Source organism: Coffea eugenioides, chromosome 6 (assembly GCF_003713205.1).
Source record: "Coffea eugenioides isolate CCC68of chromosome 6, Ceug_1.0, whole genome shotgun sequence".
NCBI lineage: Eukaryota > Viridiplantae > Streptophyta > Magnoliopsida > Gentianales > Rubiaceae > Coffea > Coffea eugenioides.
In genome coordinates, this window is record NC_040040.1 from 2260029 (window position 1) to 2280372 (window position 20344).

The window sequence follows — 20344 nt, forward strand, 5'->3', positions numbered from 1 at the left end:
CCCAATAGTATATAACTCTAACCTAGCACAAATGAAAGCAATTATGAATAAAAACATAATAATATTGATTCAACTATTCATTAAATGTTTAGATTTTTCTCCTGCAAACTTTATGGCTTTACCCAAGTTTAAAACTCAATGCAGTGTGTTAATTCAATATGATGTATATATTGATTTTAGTTCGATAAAAGTTAATTTTCCTTTTTTTAAACTATTCAGCTTAGTGGGTAGAGGGTACCAGATGGTAATCTGAACATGCAAGTAGGAGAGTTTGGTAGAGGGAATTAAAATCCGTAGGGTTACTCAATAAGATTTGATAAAATATTTAGATAGGTAGACTAGGGTTCGATAAGAGATATTTTTTAAGGTATCTGATCCGCTCCCATCCTTAAGTTTGGAAAAGTGAAAAACATTTAGTCTGCATTTGGATTGAAGGATTTAACAAAGGATTTGAAATCTTTTCAAATTCCTTTAATTGTTTAGATTATTTAGAAGGTATTTTAATTTATAAATCATTAATTGTTCTAGTGTTTAAAATATATTTTGATAATTAATGAATTACAAACCTAAATATCTCGTAAGCAATCCAAACTATTAAAGCGATTTGGATAAATTTCAAATCATTCATCAAATTTTTAGATCCAAACAAAGCTTTATAGTTTTTACATTCGAATCACCTATTCATAATCAGCCAAAAAAAATAAGGAGGTTAAAAAAGAGAAAAAAAAAAAAGGAATACAGTCCACGAGATTTGGCCTGATCTCGTTGCCCATGATATTTCGTTCGTTAGAGCATCTTATTTAGTCATTAGTCACCTTACTTTTCAAACAGTGGAGTTTTGGCCACTCAATTATTAGCAGTACGTTTGTATCCACTAAATTATTAAAAGTGTAAATTTTGATTCATTCTGTCTAATTTTACCGTTGATTCTGTCATATATATAACTGTTAATAGTATGTTTCGTGAATCGTGTGAACTCTTATATCTAACAAAATTAATGATAGAATCAGACGAAATGGTTTATTTTTATACTACAATTTAGTGAGTGAAAACGTATCATTAATAATAGTTGAATGGCCAAATCATCGTTACTCACAAAATTTAGTGGCTACTCAGATTTTTTGCTCTTCTCGTTACTATAAACTTGGTGGGACCGTTGTGATGCGACGTACCACAAGATGTATCCCTTGATGTTACTGAGTGGCGTTAGTCAATAGGATAATCTGATACAAACCCACGCAAATAAACTTTGGTGGCGAGCGGATCACAACCTCTTACACATAAATCTAAGAATTCAATTGAGCGATGGACGGGTCGATGCATCATGGTTTATCGTGAAGTCTTAACAAGAGCCACGCGCACAAACTCTCACTCGCACCTAATCCCCACGCCCTATGGCAACAAGGCTCCCAACAAAAAAAATTTGCCTCATTCCCCACTTTTAGTTATTTGTTGCCGCTGCACTGGATAAAATCCGTACAAACTCACACCTAGGCATTTCCGTAAATATGTCAAAAGCCAGTACTCTATATATACCCAGCCCTCTTACCCCCACTATAAATCCCCAATCCTTGCCTCATTTTGAAACCTTTGGTAGAGGAGGGACACTGGGAGGGGGTTGCCACAGAGAGAGAGAGAGAGTGTGTGTGTGTTTCTCTTGAGAGGGAAACCTAGAGGGAGAAAGAGTTAACAAGGTATAGCTCCCAAAAGTCAGTCACGGCATTCGCAGAAATTCAATCAGGATTGATAAAATTGGTCGTGGATTGGAAAGTTTTGTTGTTTTTGCAAAGAAAAAAGAAAAAAAGAAATGAGCCGTTTAGGGTTTATAAGAAGGGTGGTGGTGTATGATGGGGAGGCGTGCCTGGGAGAGCTGGATAGTGTTGCAGTGAAGGATGAGAGTTTCCAGTTCCCAAACAACGAGATACGCATTCACCACATCTCCCCCAACAGCGAGCGCTGCCATCCGCTCTCTGTTCTCCAGACAATCTCTGGTTCACCTGTTCGCTGCAAACTTGAACCCCCCAGCTCAATTCCCACATCCGATCAGTCTCAGTTGATCAATCTTCACGCCTCTTGCTTCTACGAACTGAAGGTCACTCCAAGCTACTATGTCTTTCTACGTTATCTTCCACATTCATATCATCTCTACCTAATTTCCTACTTATGTTTCTGCACTGGTGAAATCTTGACTGTATCTAATGTTAGTACATGTCACATTGTTGTATTGGTCATCATTTTGGCAAAAATTATTGATGTACTGATCGTCGAGGAGAAAACCAGATAATTCCATATCCATATCTGAATTTGTGCCGCATAGGTTTTTAATTCCTGGAGGTTGTTATGCTGCTTATCACACTTTGATGTTTCCCGGTTTCATATTTCCTTTGGCCTGTGTCATGAAGAATAAGTTTGTGATTTGTCGTTTGTTTGTCAATTTGTACCAGTTATTCTATTTATCATCAATAATTTTTTGCTCATATTGTGATATGACATTGTTTGTGCGGCTTTCCTTCCTTTTTTTTTTATGTTGGATGATTTTTGGGTCAGTTGGTCTGGTCATACTTTCATGTATCATGACCAGACACCTTAAAGCTGTATTTATGAGGGACTTCTGTTTCTTATTTATTGCTAGTGTTGATCAAATTTTACTCGCTTTCTTGATATCTCAGACAGCAGTGGTTGTGGCTGGGAATGAAGAGGTGCATTTAGTGGCAATGCCAAGCAAGCTGAAGAAGTTTCCTTGCTTTTGGTGCTATTCAGTGCCATGTGGTTTATACAACGCTTGTTTAGGGATGTTGAATCTACGGTGTCTAGCAATCGTATTCGATCTTGATGAGACTCTCATTGTCGCTAACACAATGAAGTCTTTCGAAGACAGAATTGAAGCTTTGCGGGGTTGGATTGCACGTGAAATAGACCCAATTCGTTCATCAGGGATGTCTGCTGAGATGAAGCGGTACATAGAGGACAGGGCATTGTTGAAGCAGTACACGGAGAATGATTCTGTTGTTGATGGTGGGAAAGTATATAAAGCTCAGCAAGAAGAGGTGCCCCAGTTATCTGATGGTCATGAGCAGCAAGTTGTTCGGCCAATTATTAGACTGCCAGAGAAGAATATTGTTCTTACTCGCATTAATCCAGAGGTTAGAGTTGGTGATAGCATCAAACTTAATGCTTCATGTTTTTAATGTTTTGGTGATATCACTGATTTGTTTGCTTATAGAATTGATAATCAAATGCTGCATTGAATGCTTAGTTTGACCATAAGTATAGAGTACAATGATGCCGATGTAACTTACTAAATTGAAGGAGTGTCTTTATTATTCGAGGATTTTCAAGATTCAATTTCTTTGTTAACCATAATTAGTGATTCATTAGCCAGACCTCTACCACTGGTTAACAAGGCCCAGATTTCCTGATCAGAGACGTAGTTTGTGATTAGTACTCCCCTTAATGGCCTTTAGGGAGTTTCATTCTTTTATAGGAGACCTATCAAGATAGCTTAATGCCTAATTCTTGTTGCTTAAGTCTTTAGTAACTCAGGGAGCTAAAACCTTTCAAGTACAAGTACTAAAGTAGAACTTTAGCGTCAGGTTGCACATTGTTGTTTTAATGCTTGGATAACCATTTACTTGATTATGCATGGGTAATGTCATCAAATTGTGCTCTCTTGAATCATAGTGTAATTTCCTTTCAAATAAGAAACCAACCGGGAAAAAAATGGTGAAAGAAAATTTTGGTTTAGTAAAATGTGAACTAGATTATTTTTCTAAATATTTTTGGCCATTTTTCTTGCATATCTTGGAACAGTAGCGAGACAGTGTTCCAATTGGAAGTTTGATATTGTCATATTTTAATACTAGGTAACTTAATAATGTTTAAAGACAAAAACAAATTTAATTATGGTCTCTCAGCCATATTGTAGGAGCTTTGTTCTTTTTCCATGGTTTAATTCAAAACTTTTCTCGTGATAGAATAAGGTTTAAATGTTTTAATTAGTTTCCCTAATTTTAGTAACTTATAGGTTTATGCAAATCATTTGAAAGATTGTTAGTGTGAATTTTATTTTTTTGCCTCTTTGCTATATATCAAATTCATACGTCTGGATGGTTAAAAAATGTTGTTCTGAAATTTGATATTTCTTTCATTAACATACATCATTCTTACTTCAAAGTGTATAAAATTATCAGAAAGTTATGTCTTGGGCATGCAGCTGAGATCTTGGCAAATAAGGATTGCTGTACATGGGCATCATGCTTCCTAGTTTAAGTATAGTGCCAGGCCTCTGCCAAATGTCAACCATCACCTCTGGTTGCAATTTTAGGGGATAATTTTGTTGACATGATGTGAGACCGTTTGTAAATAGCAATTCTAGGTGATGATCTTGCTGATATGATGTAATACCATTTATGTTTTACCTGTTTTTGGTATCTTTGGATCGGGTCTTGTTATTACCTTATCCGGATTTGGCTGTTTCCTTCTGCAGATCCGTGATACTAGTGTCCTTGTTAGACTGCGACCTGCTTGGGAAGATTTGAAAAGTTACTTGACAGCAAAAGGTCGCAAAAGGTTTGAAGTGTATGTTTGTACTATGGCGGAAAGAGATTATGCCTTGGAGATGTGGAGGTTGCTTGATCCAGAGGCACACTTGATTAGCTCAAAGCAACTGTTGGATCGTGTTGTATGCGTCAAATCAGGTTAGTACATTGCCATTTTGTGAGAGAATTATTGGCAAGAGCTTTTAGACTTCAAGGATTAGATGCTTCTTTTTCTGCTCCTATTTTTCGTTTTTTGGTGGGATTTTCAATTTAGTGCCTGGTGAAACTAGTGGTAGTCATTGTTGGTTTTCGGGTGAAGTTTATATTGATATCTCCATTATGATGTACATTCTTTTCATCACAGCAGACTAAATGGTTTTACAAACTACTATTGATCTTTGTCATGTGAAGCTTATTCTTGCTTTTTTCAAATTCTCTATGGTGCCCTCTTTTTTCATTTTCAATTTTGTTTGAGGAATATATTTCTATCTTACAGGTGCCAGGAAATCTCTAGTCAATGTTTTCCAAGGAGGAAATTGTCATCCGAAAATGGCAATGGTGATTGATGACCGTCTGAAGGTATGGGAGGATAAAGACCAACCTCGTGTTCATGTAGTGCCTGCTTTTACTCCATATTATGCTCCACAAGCAGAGGTACTGCATTTCTGTTTTCTTCAGATGATGTCAATTAAAAATGTGATCCTGGAGAGGCAATGCTAACGGAAATTATTTTGATAGATGGCAAATGCAGTTCCAGTCTTGTGTGTCGCAAGGAATGTTGCATGCAATGTCAGAGGTGGCTTTTTTAAGTATGTGTCTCTTGAACTGTAACTTGCTTAATGATATACCAGTGATGTGGACGTCCATTCTAAAGTTCATTATGTGCCCTTTAATCAGAGAGTTTGATGAAAATTTACTGCAAAAAATTTCTGAAGTCTACTATGAAGACGAGGTTGTAACTTTACCTTCTGCACCTGATGTGAGCAACTATTTGATGTCAGAGGTATTTAATCTGTAAAACTTTCTATTCATGATTTTTCTTTGTTGGATGAAGGTTGATTTTTATTTAGAATGCTGTTTTGCTGGCAGGATGCTGGTTTTGCATCAAATGGCAATCCAAGTGCCCCCTTTTCTGAGGGAATCAGTGGTCCTGAAGTTGCACAAAGATTAAACTACTTGGTCAGTAGTTAATACAGCGTTGTCTAATTACATGCTTCTCTCTGCTTGGAAGAATCTCATGCTGTAGAAAACTTTATTGCTATATAAAAAAAGTCTGTCCAGATACATTTTACTTAATTATGTTGTAAAGATTGATATAAGAAAATGAGTGCATGTTTTGCAATACTTTTATTCATGAAAAGTTTTTAAGTACGCATGGGATAATTCCTCCATGATCTTTTAAGCTAGTTTTGCAAAAATGATCCCTCTGAGCTTGAGAAATAGTATATTCCAATCATCTTGTGGTTGATTTTTTCTTTCAGAGTCTAACTTTTATTTTATTCTTTCCCTATTCTAAAATTCCAGGATGAGAAGAGCTTTTTGAATTCTGGTGGTTATCCTGTAAACAACAGTGTCGAGCTGAAACCTGGGAACCATCAGCTACCTGCTGAATCAATTCCAAATGTTGTCGGTCCAGCCTCTACTAGAGCAGTGCCACCTTCTGAAAGTATTTGTTTAATTTATAAAATCGTGTGGCTTTCAGTTCTAAAAGCATGAACTGTAATGCTGTTGATTTGTGTATTTGTGAAGCCAATTCTTATTGGATTGCTTTGCAGAACCTAGTTTGCTTGGAGCTCCATTGAGGCTGGATAGCAGTATGTCCGAATCTGATCCTGATGTGAACAGAAGATTCCCCATCTTAAGTCGTGGCCAAGATGCGAAGTATCAAAATTCAGCTGAACCTCCCATTTTATCTAGGTTAGCGGGACAACATCCTGCCCTGCCTTCACAGGGAGGATGGTTAGGGGAAGAAGATGGCAATATTGGACATCCTAATGGTCGATCCTCTGGATTTCTTGAAGAATCTGATGAACTCAAACATGATAGACATCATGGCCGTCATTATTTACATACCCATGGCCCTTCAGCATCAAATGCCACAGGATTGCATACACATCTAGCGCAAGTGAAGAATGAAGAGGTTGGTTCCTTGTTCTCTTACCTTATGTCCATATTATCTTCCAAGTTTTGTGCATTCAATTTGGGGGTAAAGGTGACAATGTTAACAGTTGAGCTCGAGACAAGAAGGGCAGAGACAGAATTTTCAATTGTCCAACCATTCCACAGGTAGCTGAAATCTTATCCAATGCCTTTGGATTTTCTTATTGACGTTCTTGTGATTTTCTTTTGCTGTTGATATTTAGAAGTGTATTGTATTAGATAGGGGCTTACCACTACTCCAAATATAATAAAGCCCAGAATTATTGTCTATTACTGCAGTTTGGGGTGTTGTACAAGGGAAGTTAGGTTGGTTTGAGCCATCCAAATGAGAAAGTTCCTTCTATTGTTGGAATAATGTATGCAAGTACTAGGTCTTCTTTCTCTCCTCATACTTCTGATGACATGGATTCAGTGCATGTAGTTATTATTCATTTAATGCAACAAATAAGGGAGGTGGAGGTGAATCATAGAAAGAGGGAATAGAGAGTCTATTTTATTGTATCTGTGTGATAGTTGAGGTTCTGTCAATACAAGATGTGGCTATGCATTTTTCTAGAGATTTTCAGCTTTTTCTCATCACAAGATTTCATTTAAGGTTTAGCGGGTTAGTTAAGTAGTCACCATTTTCATAGGTAAGCTGAACTTTATGATCTGCTTCTTGTCTTGAACTGAAAGAATATTGTGATAAAGTGTCTGAAATAGAATATAATCCTCTTCTTTTTTAGGGGTTGTTGGCTCTCAAAATCAATCATCTGGAAATGTCAGTGATCAACAACCTGAAAGTGCAAAGTGGAACAGCTTACCATCTCTCTCTATCGGTGTCCTGCAAGAAATTGGAAGAAGATGCAACTCTAAGGTGTCTGAATCGCTACACTAATAATTTTGCTTGTTCTTTTCCCTAGTTGCAGGTACTTCAGTTGTTGCTCTGTACGTATGACAATGCATGTTGTCTTATTGTTCTTTAGGTTGAATTCAGGACTCTAGTGAGCACCAGTGAGGATTTAAGATTCTCATTTGAGGTAAGTAGACTGGGTCATAATTATGTTCTTTTGTGAGTGAGTTGGATATGGATATATTCTTCAACAAGTATCTACTTAAATTGCTTTTTAACACTAATCTGGAGCGGCGGTGGATAGATGCTTGTCTATCTTGTTGAAATGGAATTGGAATGTTGTTTCCCCACAATTGGGTTATCTGCAGTTACAAATTTAAATCGTAGAGATGTTTCTTTTGTTACTTTACCACTATGGATATTAGGAACCTAAAGTCCTGTTGAGTTGGTGAAAACTAAACTGTTAATTAAGGTGAATGTTATATGAAATTCTCTAGGTATATAGCTTTTGTAGCATATTACATCTCAAGAGATACTTTAGGCTAAGCTCAGCAGCTGAATACTCTTGTAGGTCCTGTTTACTGGTGAAAAGATTGGTTTTGGAATGGGTAAGACGAGGAAGGATGCTCAGCAACAGGCTGCAGAGAATGCTCTTCGTAATTTGGCTGGTAATGGCCCATTTATATATTCCTTGCTTTCTTGGATTCTCTTGACAGCAGTACATATTTATTTTCTAATGCATTTTTAGTTTTTTATTGTAAACATAAATACATGGCTCAAATATTTGGGATCTCATTCTTTGGTAGTCTCAGTGGCCTGTTATGAGCAGTAGGTTATTATGCACCTAAAATTTACACCTCCATTTTTTCCTTGTATCCGTTCATCTTTATCTTAGAAAATAACAAAGATGCAGGCAACCACCAAGTCAGCCGGGGGATTCACATTCTCCAATTCTGAAGCAACCAGTTAAAACATGCTTTATCTCTGTGCGAGAGAGTTGGTGTATATTACATGGAATACTTTAACCTGGTTGTCAGAAATGTGCACTGACTTTTGGGAATAAGTACAGTTTTCTGATCTCTTGGTGGTCAAAATCGCCATGTGATTATTCAATAATGGTGCAAATAATTTTTTTTTCCTAGGATTATGACCTGAAAAGTCATGAGGTCAACACAAGAATAACAGCTTCTTCAAAACCTAAATATGCTGTAATTGAATGACTATATATGATTCTGTTACAGATGTTACCATGGGCTTTCATTTGTAACATTATTGGTGTCGATTCTTAGCCCTATTGGCACTTGCATATCACACCATCCATTAACTGAACAAAGTGATGTCTTCTTTTGCTGAGCACTCTTCTTGCCTTCATCATAATTATTGGTTTTACAGCACTTGTGGCTTCATAGCATCTAATATCTGAATAAGATGAAATTTCTTGTCTGGAGCACACCATGGGATATAGAAGCTTGAAGTACACAGTTTTAATTTTCCAGTTACATTATAAAATGTATGGGAGATTTGATGATGTATTCTTGGTGTGGTATTTGCAGATAAATACATATCATACAATGCAAGTCATTCTCGAGCTGTGGATAAAGAATCTGATAAGCTATCGCCACTAAATGAGAATGGTTTCATATGGGATGTAGTTAATCCTGGATCTGATGAGCAACGGCCAGTCCAAAATGGCATCAAACAAAATACATCAGAGGTGGGAATTTCTGATGATATTACTTATGATTGATGTCATTTATCGGTTGGAAACATAGGCAATGCTTGGATAGGGGATATGCTAAAATTGCAAGAGGACAAGTTGTGATTATCTGAAGATAAACCACTCCTTTCTTGGATCTTGGGTCGCTCCAAAAGTTGAGCAAACTACTGTGGAAGTGGAGTGAACTGGCTTGGTGTTCACTACTGCATCTTGGCTATACTTCATCCTTCCTGTTTTAGAGGTAAGGACTTGTTGGTGAGTCCTTATGTTCTGCCCATTATCCAAGAATTCATATGGTGGTAATATACTTCCACTGCCCCCCTCCTCTCTTGCTCTCTGCAGGGGGAAAAAATTGTCCTTTTTGTTTGTGGGTGTTTTCCCTATTCTCTTTTGCTGTCAGCCTATGATTTGTCCTGTATGGAACAGTGGTATTGGTTGCTTTCTTGATTATCGTGGTGCTTCTCCTTTGTGTTCTGTCTATCCAGATTATCAAGCAAATGCATTTTATGAGCTTTGCTTTCATTATAACAATCTTGACTAAGAGGTGGCTGACCAATGTGTTATTGTTTCCTAAGTAACTAGTTTGTGGTGACATATAGTAGTACATTGTATTAGACAAAACTGAAATTAGCAGTACTCTCTTTTCTACCTATTCTTTTTGTTGGAATACACTGAAAACATGGTGAAAGTTGCATCATTTCTGTTCAAGTTATAATTCCCCTTATTTACTTTAATTCCTAGTGGGCTATTTTTTGTCATCTACATACTGAAAATGTCTTATGAGTTGCTGATTTGTCACAGGGGAGTGCTTGTTCGTCTGCAGTCAATTGCCAATTGGATAAATGAGCCAATATCCTAGTAAGGTTCTAAGTTCACGTTCTTGTGGTTTGATTATCATCTCTTTTACTTGAAGGGGACAATTATTTTGGTATTAGGTCAGTGGACAAGAGGCTGGGTTTTGGCTGGGGGAGAGGATGTAAGCCTTGGATGTTGAACTATTGATTTGTCCATTTTCTATCAGATAAATTTTCTACTTGATAGTGTCTTTAATTGTGAGAAATGACTGGCTAAATAAAGCTAATGCTTCTAATGTGTTTATAATCCATAACAGTGTACATAAAACAGTCATTGGAGATCATGAATTTTGGTAAAATGTGGATATCTTATTGTACCTCTAGTGATTGTCTTTGTCAATTTTAGGCGGATGCTTATAATGGGCTAGCGTCATAATCATGTTGGTGCATGTCCTAAGAACATTCAACAGACTTGTAGAGTGGACAGAGTCTCTGTAGCTTGGGTTTCTTGGGGAAGTACAGGTATTTACTTGCATCTGTATTTGCATATATAGGTTGCCCCCAAGTCAAAGAAAGAAAGCTTGAAGGAAGAATTATTCATGATTTGCGACTTGCAATAACTTCAGAGCATCAAAACGGTGTTAAATCCGCTTAATTGAGGTCGTCTCGAGAAGGAACTTGAAAATTGGATAGTTGCTGGGCTGGGCTGCTGACTGAAATTGCAGCTTTCAGGTTGCAGTCTTGAGGTCTTCTGAGAGATGAGGATCATGTACAGCGGGAGTCTTGTATCTTAGGTTTGCACCAAAACGGGAAAAAAAAATTGTTATTATTTTTTCATTTGTCTTTTCAGGCTGGAGGGTTTAAATACTACTTGTCCCCATCAGTAGTCTAAGTCAATCAGTTTGTCAACTTCTGAAGTATGTGCAGATCATTTTGTACTCTCTGGTACTCAAAAATCATAAATCTACAAGGGGGATTAACCTGTTCAGAGAGATTTCCCTATTGTTCTTTTTCATTGGTTAATCATAACTGACATTGCATGATCATAGCTACCGATGCAAACGAGCTGACCTAAGACGAGTTTTGGCCTAATTAAGTTGAGTCTCATTCTAGGTTTATGAAGCTCGAACTCGATCAATTCAAAATGTAAAGCTCGAGTTCGAGCTTAAAAAAATAAAAAAAATAATTATTTTATTTTAAAAAATAATTCAAATAATAATTTTTTAATATATAATAAAATATTAGGGATATATATATGTAATTTTATTATTAAGATAAAAAATTATATATATATATATATTTATATATATAAAATCGAACTCAAGTCAACGAGCTAACGAGTTTAGTATTTTTCAATTTGATTTTGACATGATCAACTTAATTTCGACCCGAGCCCGAATCGAATTTAAACTCGAGTTGCTCGCAAGCGGTTCCATATATTTGCAATCCTAATTATAGCCTTGAAATCTTACCAAGTTTGTAGTTTAATTCAAACGAAGCTCATTCTTGTTATTTTACCATCATTTTTTTTTTTGGTAAGGGATAATTTCAAAACCTCCCTTGAGGTTTCTAACAATTTCACCTATCACATCTGAACTTCTAAAAAATATTACTGGACCTTTTGTAACATTGTTAACCCATTTCGATATATCACTTTAAAAAAAGCCTCATTTTTGGGTAGAGAAGATATTTTCAATACAAAAGTGCCCTTTGTTGTTCTACTTTTTTTTTTTCAAAATTAAAAGTATATTAAGAAAAGCTTGAAATCAATAGACCAATTGTGTGAATGCGCAATTTTAGTGGGTTATAATATAATAGTATGTGCTTTAAGGTATAAATAATTTATTTTTAAGAGTATAGTTATGGTGCTTTGAAGCCAAAATAATGTATTAATTTACTATAAAGTGTTTATAGCCAACTTGAGGAGTTTTTCAAATTGTTAGAATTTCTTAAAGTAGGAAAAAAACATATTTAAAATTTTGTTTACAAACTCATATGAAATGTTTTCAAAGACCAAAGTGTCTGTGAATTTCTAAATTTTATGCTTATTGTGCTGGCTAATGATATGAAAACTATTAAAAGGTCTTTCAATCTTGTTAACATCCCACAATTCTTGACTACAAAACTATGTTGGCCAAGTTCTCAAAAGTGCAAGGGATTAACTAGATTTGTTATGAAAACAAAAAGGTACATAAAAAAAAGCGCAATATTGGAATGAAGACATATTCTCTAAAAAAAAATAATTTTTTTGATAATACATTTAAGGGATAATATCAAAAACCTCCCTTGAGGTTTCTCCTAATATCATTTAGCACCCTTGAAATTTTAAAAATATCACTTATCTCCCCTAATAATTGTAAAAAGATTATATTAACCCTCACTTGATACATAATTGACATATCAAATAAATGAAATTCAAAAATTTTTAAAAAATAAACAAAAGTCACTTTCTTCTCTCTCCATTTTCTCCAATATTCTCTCTTACTTATTTTTTGGATGACTATGCAATATTTTATCTATAAATTATAATAAATTTAATTGTATTTATCTTTTACATTTTCTAATTGTGATATAGTAGAGTATGATTTATTTGCTTATTTTGAATTGATTTTTATAATAATCAGTACAATTTAAAAGTTTGGGCACAGATTGAGAAGAACTTAAAAAATATATAAAGTTTATAAGAAATCGGTCATAAGCATATAGAGTTAAACTAGTGCAAGTGTATTTCTTTATAAATATCTTTTTTATGTTTATGAGTTATAGCAGTATGATGTGGTGGTACTACTAGAAATTGTATTTTAAGTTATGATGGTTTTCTTGAAGTAAAAAAAGTAGTTTAAGAATATTTTTTTTAGTAAGTAAAAGGCTAGTTTAGGATTTTTATTTGTCAATCTTTTTTTGTTTTATATCAAAAGCAACAATAACTCAAGAAAAAAAAAAGTGCCAAAAGTACTATCAAACTATGGTAGTTTCACTAATCCAAAAATGCACAAATTCTAAAATAATTATGATGGTAGTTTGTTCTCCAATTTAGGAAAAATATGTATCCCCAATAAAGCATAATTAAAAGTGATTTATCATAATTGGTAGACAATTGCTTATCAAATAATAAATTTAATATTGAAAACTTGATAATCTTATCTTAGATAAATGCTAAATATATTATTATTGCTTTAGAAAGTAATTGAGCTTTATATGGTCGGTATTTCGGGATATTCATTTAAAATCGACCAAATCTAAGGTTTGGCTAACAAAAGTGTCAAATCTGGAGAGATGTGTGTAATTTTTAAAATCTCAAAGGAACTCAGTGAAATTGTCAGATACCTCAGGGTAGGTTTATGAAATTATCTCCAATTATAATGCTGATACATAAATTAAGAAGAACGTTCCTAGTACGCACCAACAATTAACGGACTAGATTCCCTTAAAAGACCTAGGTTAGGAAAAGTAGCTTGGAGGAGGATCTTCGGTTCGAGTAATTCTTACACAGTTGCACTTGCATTTGCACTCTCCATTTCATGATGAAGTCAAACCTCAAAGGACTGCTTGTATCCTTCGGATGCAAGTTCTAAAGAGTAGTCCTGCAAAAGAACCTAAAAGGACTGGGTCTTCACCTGATAGGCGGTGGAAAGAAACATCCAAAAATCTTTAACAGGCGGAGAGAAACCGCGAGGCCCTGAAATTTCTTGAGACCGATTGGCTGATGAGTGCCATGCCCGTATGGCTAACATGACGGGGGTATACGAATGGCTCTAAAAAGTAATGCAGTTAAGGAAGTATGCATTTTCTTGCTCCACTTGCAGTTTGCATCCCAGCATCAACATCTGAGCCTTAATGAAAAGAGGCATGTATGTGTAACTAGCAATAGGACCTTTCATTCGTATACAAACTGGAATCACAATTCATCAACCCAGCCCATTCCATGAGCTACACTAGAAATCATCCGTGGGAGTCTGGGACCATATATTAAGTCCCTATACACACAATGACTACTACATGCATCCCTTCATATGGGATAACAATAATTTCTAACTAATAGGCTTTGTTACATATTTTACCTTATTGTAGCTCCACCAATACGTTACAACTCATAACAAGCCCAAATTCATAAGGAATTGTTGGAGAGTTCTTCGACCCCATTGAATGTCATTATCCAGGACACGGTCTTTTTCCCCAGTACAGTCAGGCTGGTCTTTTTCTTCAGATAACTGCGGCATTTGCAGATGTCCTTTGCCATGCATTTCAAGGTTGTCATTTAACAATAACGTCTCAGTTTCTTCCTCAGAAATTGGGTAGTGAATATCAGGCTCTTCCTTCAAATTTAGCTGCAATTTCAGTTGTTCAGATGAGCAAAATGTCATCATATGCGTCAGACAACAAGGTTAATCTGCAAGATGGTGCTCAATGAGATTGTATTTGATATTAGCTTTCTAGCTTAGACTCATCCCATCAAGTCAGAAGCAACAAATCTTCACAAGGATGTTGCTAGTACAATGGAGATGCAACAAACTAAATATGACAGGCTATACATGAAATCAAGGTGCATTATTCTGCAGATATAGATTGCATGTCGATTACGAAATAATATTCTCTTTACAAAAAGAAATTTCGATAGGGTAAAGATATGTGAAAATTGAATCAATAACTCAAATAAAAATAGAATAAAAACGACGATTTTGTTATTCTTTTTTTTTTTCCAAACTTTTTCTATTCCTTAACATATCCGTCAAATAATTTCTTGTGATTGTTATCCTTTTCGGCGATTCTTTCCCATCAAGTCTATGTCTGCTTGTATCTATAGAAACCGTTGTGCCATAAAAATCGAATTATTGGTTAGACAGTTTATTGCTGACCATCTATATTGATCAATAAACACCTTTGGCAATGAAAAGGAAAAATTTTAGCTGCAGATGTTCAGATACTTATTTGGCTTATTATAATAGTAATTGAAGCTATTGCCGCTCTCAGAGCGCAGGTGCAAGCTTTGAACATCAGTTGATAAGACTGCAACGCATCATCCTGGTATTTATTTTTTAAAATAAGAAGACACAATGCGTAACCAACTGCCTTAGCATAAGGCCTCTACTCTATTTCCAATTGCTAGAAGATGCAAAAGAGGATCACTTCATGTTTGGTGAAAGAGGATGAAATTCAAAGAAAGAATGTGACTGACACTAAGCAGTTACCTCTGGCACACTGAAATCCTGAGACTTGTAGGATCCCACCGATGAAGCAGCACCGATGTGTGGATCTGCTTTACTGGCAGATGATTCTTCAATATCTGCTGTTGGTTTTGGAGTCAAACCCGGTACTAAAACAGGCATAGCAGCACTGGTATCAAGTTTTTTCTCATCCTTCGGCACTATAAAATTCTCAGTGCTTTCTGACCTCCTAAAATTCGGGTGATCATTTACTCCTAAACTTACAATCTCGTTTGGATTAGGACTAAAGCTTACACCAGCAAATTCATTAAATTCAACCGCTTTTTCTTCATGTTGTTCAATTTTATTTTCAACAGGAACAGTCATAGGTTTCTCAGACAGTGGTTTTTTTGCCGGTTGTGCATAGCCATTTGTGCTGGCCAGTGCCTCAGGGTCTCCACTTGGCTGAAGCAGATTCCCTACGACTGTCAGTTTTTCTGAATTCTCTCTTGATTCCATAAGTTGATGTGCAACAGGGTCCTCCTCAATAAGGGTTTGTAGTTCTTGATGTGCAACAGGGTCCTCCTCAACAAGGGTTTGGAGTTCCGCATTGTCCCAATCTTCACAAACAGTAATTGTTTTCCAGGTTTCCGATGTCCTCAGAATTCGATCAGGGCCTGGTTGCCACAAGATGGTATTATCACCTCTTTTCAGGATGAATTTGTACTTCATCACTTTGTCACAAGGTATATCCTAGTCCATGAAAAGATTATAAAGCCTTTAACTATTCAGTCTTAACAAATCAAGGCATACCTCTAATTCACTGCCAAAAGAAAATGAACATATATACACATTCTTTTTTACCATTTCAACAGTCCATACATGCCCCTCGGACCAGTTTAACGGAATTGCATTTGATGGCTCCCACAATCCAAACATAGGATCATCCCCAACGATTAGAAATTGCTGGCCGAATAAGCATTCCCTCTTTAATTGAAACTTCACGTGAACACTTTTGAACTGAGCTGTTAGACAGAAACATATTCCGGTGACAAAGGTCTACCCCTTAAATATAGAGGGGATAACAAGGTCTGCCAAGAAGTTAAATTCACTCACTTGTATCTTTTGTCTGAATTTCTTCAATTCCAGCACGAGTCTGCATAATGGGAAGATTTGGTGGGATCAGAACATCTTTTAATATGCCATACGTATAAATGCATGTAATTTGGTCAAATTTTTTCCACGGAACCGAGAGTATTTTAGCTGAGTCATAGAGGGGATTAGAGGAACAGAAAATTTACTACGATACCATAAAAATATTGAAACCGTGACTGAGTCCATTTTAGTACATAGTGGAACAAAGAACTTTTAGTTATACAAAACATCTGCCGTTTGACATTAATAAAAAGATGCACCGAAGCCGATTTCCTGGAAATCCACTTTAGTTTAAACATACAAGAACGACAAAGAAAGTGAAATATATTTCCTGGAACTCGATCTTGTATTAAAACCACTGAAATTGATTCCCACTCCCTTCTTCCCTTTTCCTTTGAGCCGAAAGCCCATCCCTTTCTACCAACTCCACTCCTCCTCCTATCCCATGCTTTGCTCCCCCCCCCCTCCCCCTCCATTGTTTTGAACCAGTATCTAAAATTTACATGGCAGAATATATTCAAATTTCAGGCTAGTTTCCAAATTTCCGGGGGAACTCTATTAAGCCAAGGTCAGATTTCCAATTGGGGATTCCTACTAAGAATTATTGTTACGAATCTATTATCTTGAAGGTAACAGAGAGATTTTTTTTTTAAGTGAAAGTCTCGAATTTCTTCACATCGTCCATGTTAAGCAACAATCTTTACCAAACCTTTTGGTTGATAAATTGAAGAGTGGTATAAAGTTATTCTGAAAAAAGAAATCTTCAGAATTGTTGGATAATAGCTAGAAAATCAACATGATCAGGTATAAATAACGTGAAAGTAACACGAACAAGTCGAAGCGAGAGAAAAAAAAAAGGAAAAGATGAAAATAAAAGCGACAATATAATCAAGTAAAAGAAACTTTAAACGAGGATTGATAAGGAACCAAGAAAAGGCATTAGTAAATCCGTTAGGAGAGGGTGCTAGCAAAACACATGTTGGCAATAAATAGTACGGAAAGTTGATGACAAATAGTTGAGCAAGCGAAAGGGAGATCACCTGTGACAGTGCAGGGACAGAAGAAATGGGGTGAATGGTTTTCCGATGAAAGGAAAGTGAAAGTGAAGATGAATAACCAAAGTTGGCATGCTTGTTCAGGTATCCAAGAAAACGAATTTCTGGTCTACTCCGGGCAGCAGCAGCAGCAGCTCTTGTTGTCGGAGCTTGGCACGAAAAACCGGTACCGGTCTGCTTGTCTCTCGGATTCTGATTCTCCACATATACAAGTAGCTTCGCCGATGAAGCTGCCAGAGTTTCCATCACCGCTGAGAAAACAAAGGCTATCGCACTAGGTAGCAGGGGTACTACCACAAAAGTATTTCCCAAAAAGGGTGGGTGATAATTCGTGAACAAACTGGTAGAGATCAGCTTCTGGGCCTGGGCTTTTTGTCAGCCAGTGCCAGAGGAACATATATATGTGGGGACTGGAGGAGAACTGGTGGCTACTAGTGAGGGGTTGTGTGGTGTGGGGCACTGGAAACTGCCAACAGACTTCACCCCCCAGTCTTCACAGATTACACTGAGAGAGAGAGAGAGAGAGAGATTAGAGAATAGGAAGGGGGGCACGGATCGTGAGCCAGGTGGCTTATGGTAAATGAATCCGATACTAAAAGTAACTGTGTAGTGTCACCAGTCATCCCTCATGCGGAATTCTGCTGATTTCGAGGGCGCAAAATAGTATCTAAACAACGTTAGAATCTCAACAAACTCCTTGAGATTGGGGAAAATGCAGTTTTAGTCCTTAATGTTCAGTTTTTGTGCAATTTCAGTTCTTAAAATTTTTATCAAAAATAAATTTAGTTCTAAACTTTTGGCAAGTGTATACTTGACCCCCACTGTATACAAATTAAAACAAATTTAGAACATTTGAAGAATTTTTTCCAATAACAAGCAAAATTTAGTCACGTCCAATCATACATCCGTTAAATTAAATTTCAAAGCAAAAATAAAAAAAAATAGTAGTTAACTTAAACAAAAAAAATTAAGAATTAATAACTCATGTGCTAAATAATTAACTAGTAAAAACAAGAAATTTTTTAGATTAAAAAACTAAAAAATTTTGCATCAGATGTAATGAGATGAACCCAAACAAGCTCTTCTGTGGGCATTGTTAACTTCATTCTATGTGTTTGGATTGTAAATTATTACATCTTATTTACACACACTAACTTGCTTGTATCATCGACACATTTTTCACATACATCACGTATTTTTTTCATAAAATTATTTCAAATAATTTACTATCCAAACACACTAATATTGTTAGACACAGTTGTGTTCGTGGGTTCGAAAGCTTGGCTTTGCCATTGATGAGTAGTACATGTTACTTCTAAGCCTACAAGACGGATAAGGGACAGGGACGGTCCCTGCACAATTCATGGCCAAGATTACAAAAAATTGTGTGGTCCAAATCACGTCTTGTATCTCAATTTTCACAATGTATATGGGGCCCACAAAATTTTGTTCTAAAGTGATACGTTGTGCAAGTAAAGTTACGCAATGTGCAAAATGCACAAAACCGCTAAGAACAGTTGCACCTGCAACCGTTCTTGACCGTGATCCCTAAAGGACAGCCAATTGATGAGTATTAGTGCATGTTATTTCCTCTCATTAGCCCAGTGCTTTTTTATATTAGTATTATTGGTGAATTTATCCATGTATGAATAATTTAAGAAACGATAAAATAATATTCGTCAACACATATTTATTTTTAAAAGTAATAAATATGCATGAACATTTATGTTAAAAAATTAATGTATCTAAGTGTTCAAGTACTATAATATTTTTTGAAAACTTCTAGACATACATTTATTTTAACGTAATATTGACCCGTTTGGCAAGTGAGTCTTTTGGATGTTTATCTAAAACTTTACTATAGAAGTTTTTAAAAAAAAATTTGAAATGTGTAAATTTTTGAATATTTTGAAATGTATAGTTTAAAAATTTTGAGAAGTTTTTTGACATTACTGTAGTTAAAGTTTTTTAAAAACTTGTAGCAAATAAATTTGGCAAAAAACTTGCCTGGCAAACAATTCATTACATATTCAGGGTATACAAAAACAGAATCCCAGAGAACAGCATTTCAAGCGGATATGGCTGTAGTACAAAAGAAAGGCAGTAGAAGCTTTTCACACTTCCTACCATTACCATATTGCGGTACCCAAAAAGACGAAACGATCAAAAATGAATATCTGGTATCTTCATTCCTGCTTTTCTTCTTCAATCGAGCATAGGTCACTGATGTCCTGCGGCATTTTGTTCACATCATAACTATGGTCATCGGCATTCCATGCATAGGAGACAAGTTGGAACATGACTGGTGCTGCTATAAAGTGATGCCGCTCGTGAGTAGCTTGCGAGTGGATTGATCAAAAGTTTGGCTCAAACTCAATCAAATCGAGTACAAACTCAAGTTAATTGTAACGAGTCGAGTTTGATCATCAGAAGTAAATACTTGAGTACTCGACGAGTTTAATCGAATATTTATGTATTATATATTTTAATTATGGAATGAGTATTATGGGTTCATATTTTAATAAAATTACGTGATGTAATGTCCAGTAAAAGAAAAAAGTAATAGGTGGCAAAATGGTAATTTGATAAATCTAAAATGTAAAAAATTAAAAACAAGAAAAGAAAAACTCGAGTTCGAGCTCGATAAGACTTGCAATTTACTCAAACTCAAACGAGTCGAGTTGAGTTTGATTTCCATTATGTCGAGTCGAGTTCGAACTAAAATTTATATACTCATCTGAGCTCAAGTATAGTGCTACTCGAACCAGACTCGACTCGATAGCACCCTAAACATGAGAGTCCAATTCTCGGTAATGAAATCAAACAGTCCATCCAGACTCCCACCTGTGCAGTTTTGCAACAAATTAATCATTGGTAAGAATTTCCATTTCACTAGACTCAAGCTGATCTTTTCGCCTCTTTTCTTGGGCTAAAATCCAAACATGGACA

The 20344-nt window shown here is 35.8% G+C and overlaps 2 protein-coding genes across 4 annotated transcripts; one reads left to right on the top strand and one right to left on the bottom strand.

The window, feature by feature from the left end:
• The first annotated feature begins 1620 nt into the window (after positions 1–1620).
• On the top strand, positions 1621–10904 carry LOC113776493 (RNA polymerase II C-terminal domain phosphatase-like 2). 2 transcript variants are annotated; one of them, XM_027321671.1, is made up of 16 exons: positions 1621–2092; positions 2670–3143; positions 4487–4697; positions 5035–5192; positions 5277–5347; positions 5436–5541; positions 5628–5717; positions 6063–6204; positions 6314–6678; positions 6767–6824; positions 7424–7554; positions 7664–7717; positions 8102–8198; positions 9084–9488; positions 10049–10105; positions 10596–10904. In XM_027321671.1, the coding sequence occupies exons 1-14, from the start codon at positions 1808–1810 to the stop codon at positions 9275–9277; spliced, it is 2436 nt and encodes an 811-aa protein (XP_027177472.1). In that variant the 5' UTR covers positions 1621–1807; the 3' UTR covers positions 9278–9488; positions 10049–10105; positions 10596–10904. The 2 variants fall into 2 exon arrangements, with proteins under 2 accessions (XP_027177472.1, XP_027177473.1); XM_027321672.1 differs by lacking the exons at positions 6767–6824; positions 9084–9488; positions 10049–10105; positions 10596–10904 and having other exon boundaries at positions 8102–8183.
• Positions 10905–13893: 2989 nt separating this feature from the next.
• Positions 13894–17848, bottom strand: LOC113773423. 2 transcript variants are annotated; one of them, XM_027318070.1, is made up of 5 exons: positions 17381–17840; positions 16302–16341; positions 16050–16210; positions 15231–15938; positions 13894–14369 (listed from the first exon to the last, which is right to left on the bottom strand). In XM_027318070.1, exons 1-5 carry the CDS (start codon positions 17639–17641, stop codon positions 14133–14135), a joined length of 1407 nt encoding a protein of 468 aa, XP_027173871.1. In that variant the 5' UTR covers positions 17642–17840; the 3' UTR covers positions 13894–14132. The 2 variants fall into 2 exon arrangements, with proteins under 2 accessions (XP_027173871.1, XP_027173872.1); XM_027318071.1 differs by having other exon boundaries at positions 14346–14431; positions 17381–17848.
• Between the last annotated feature and the right edge of the window lie 2496 nt (positions 17849–20344).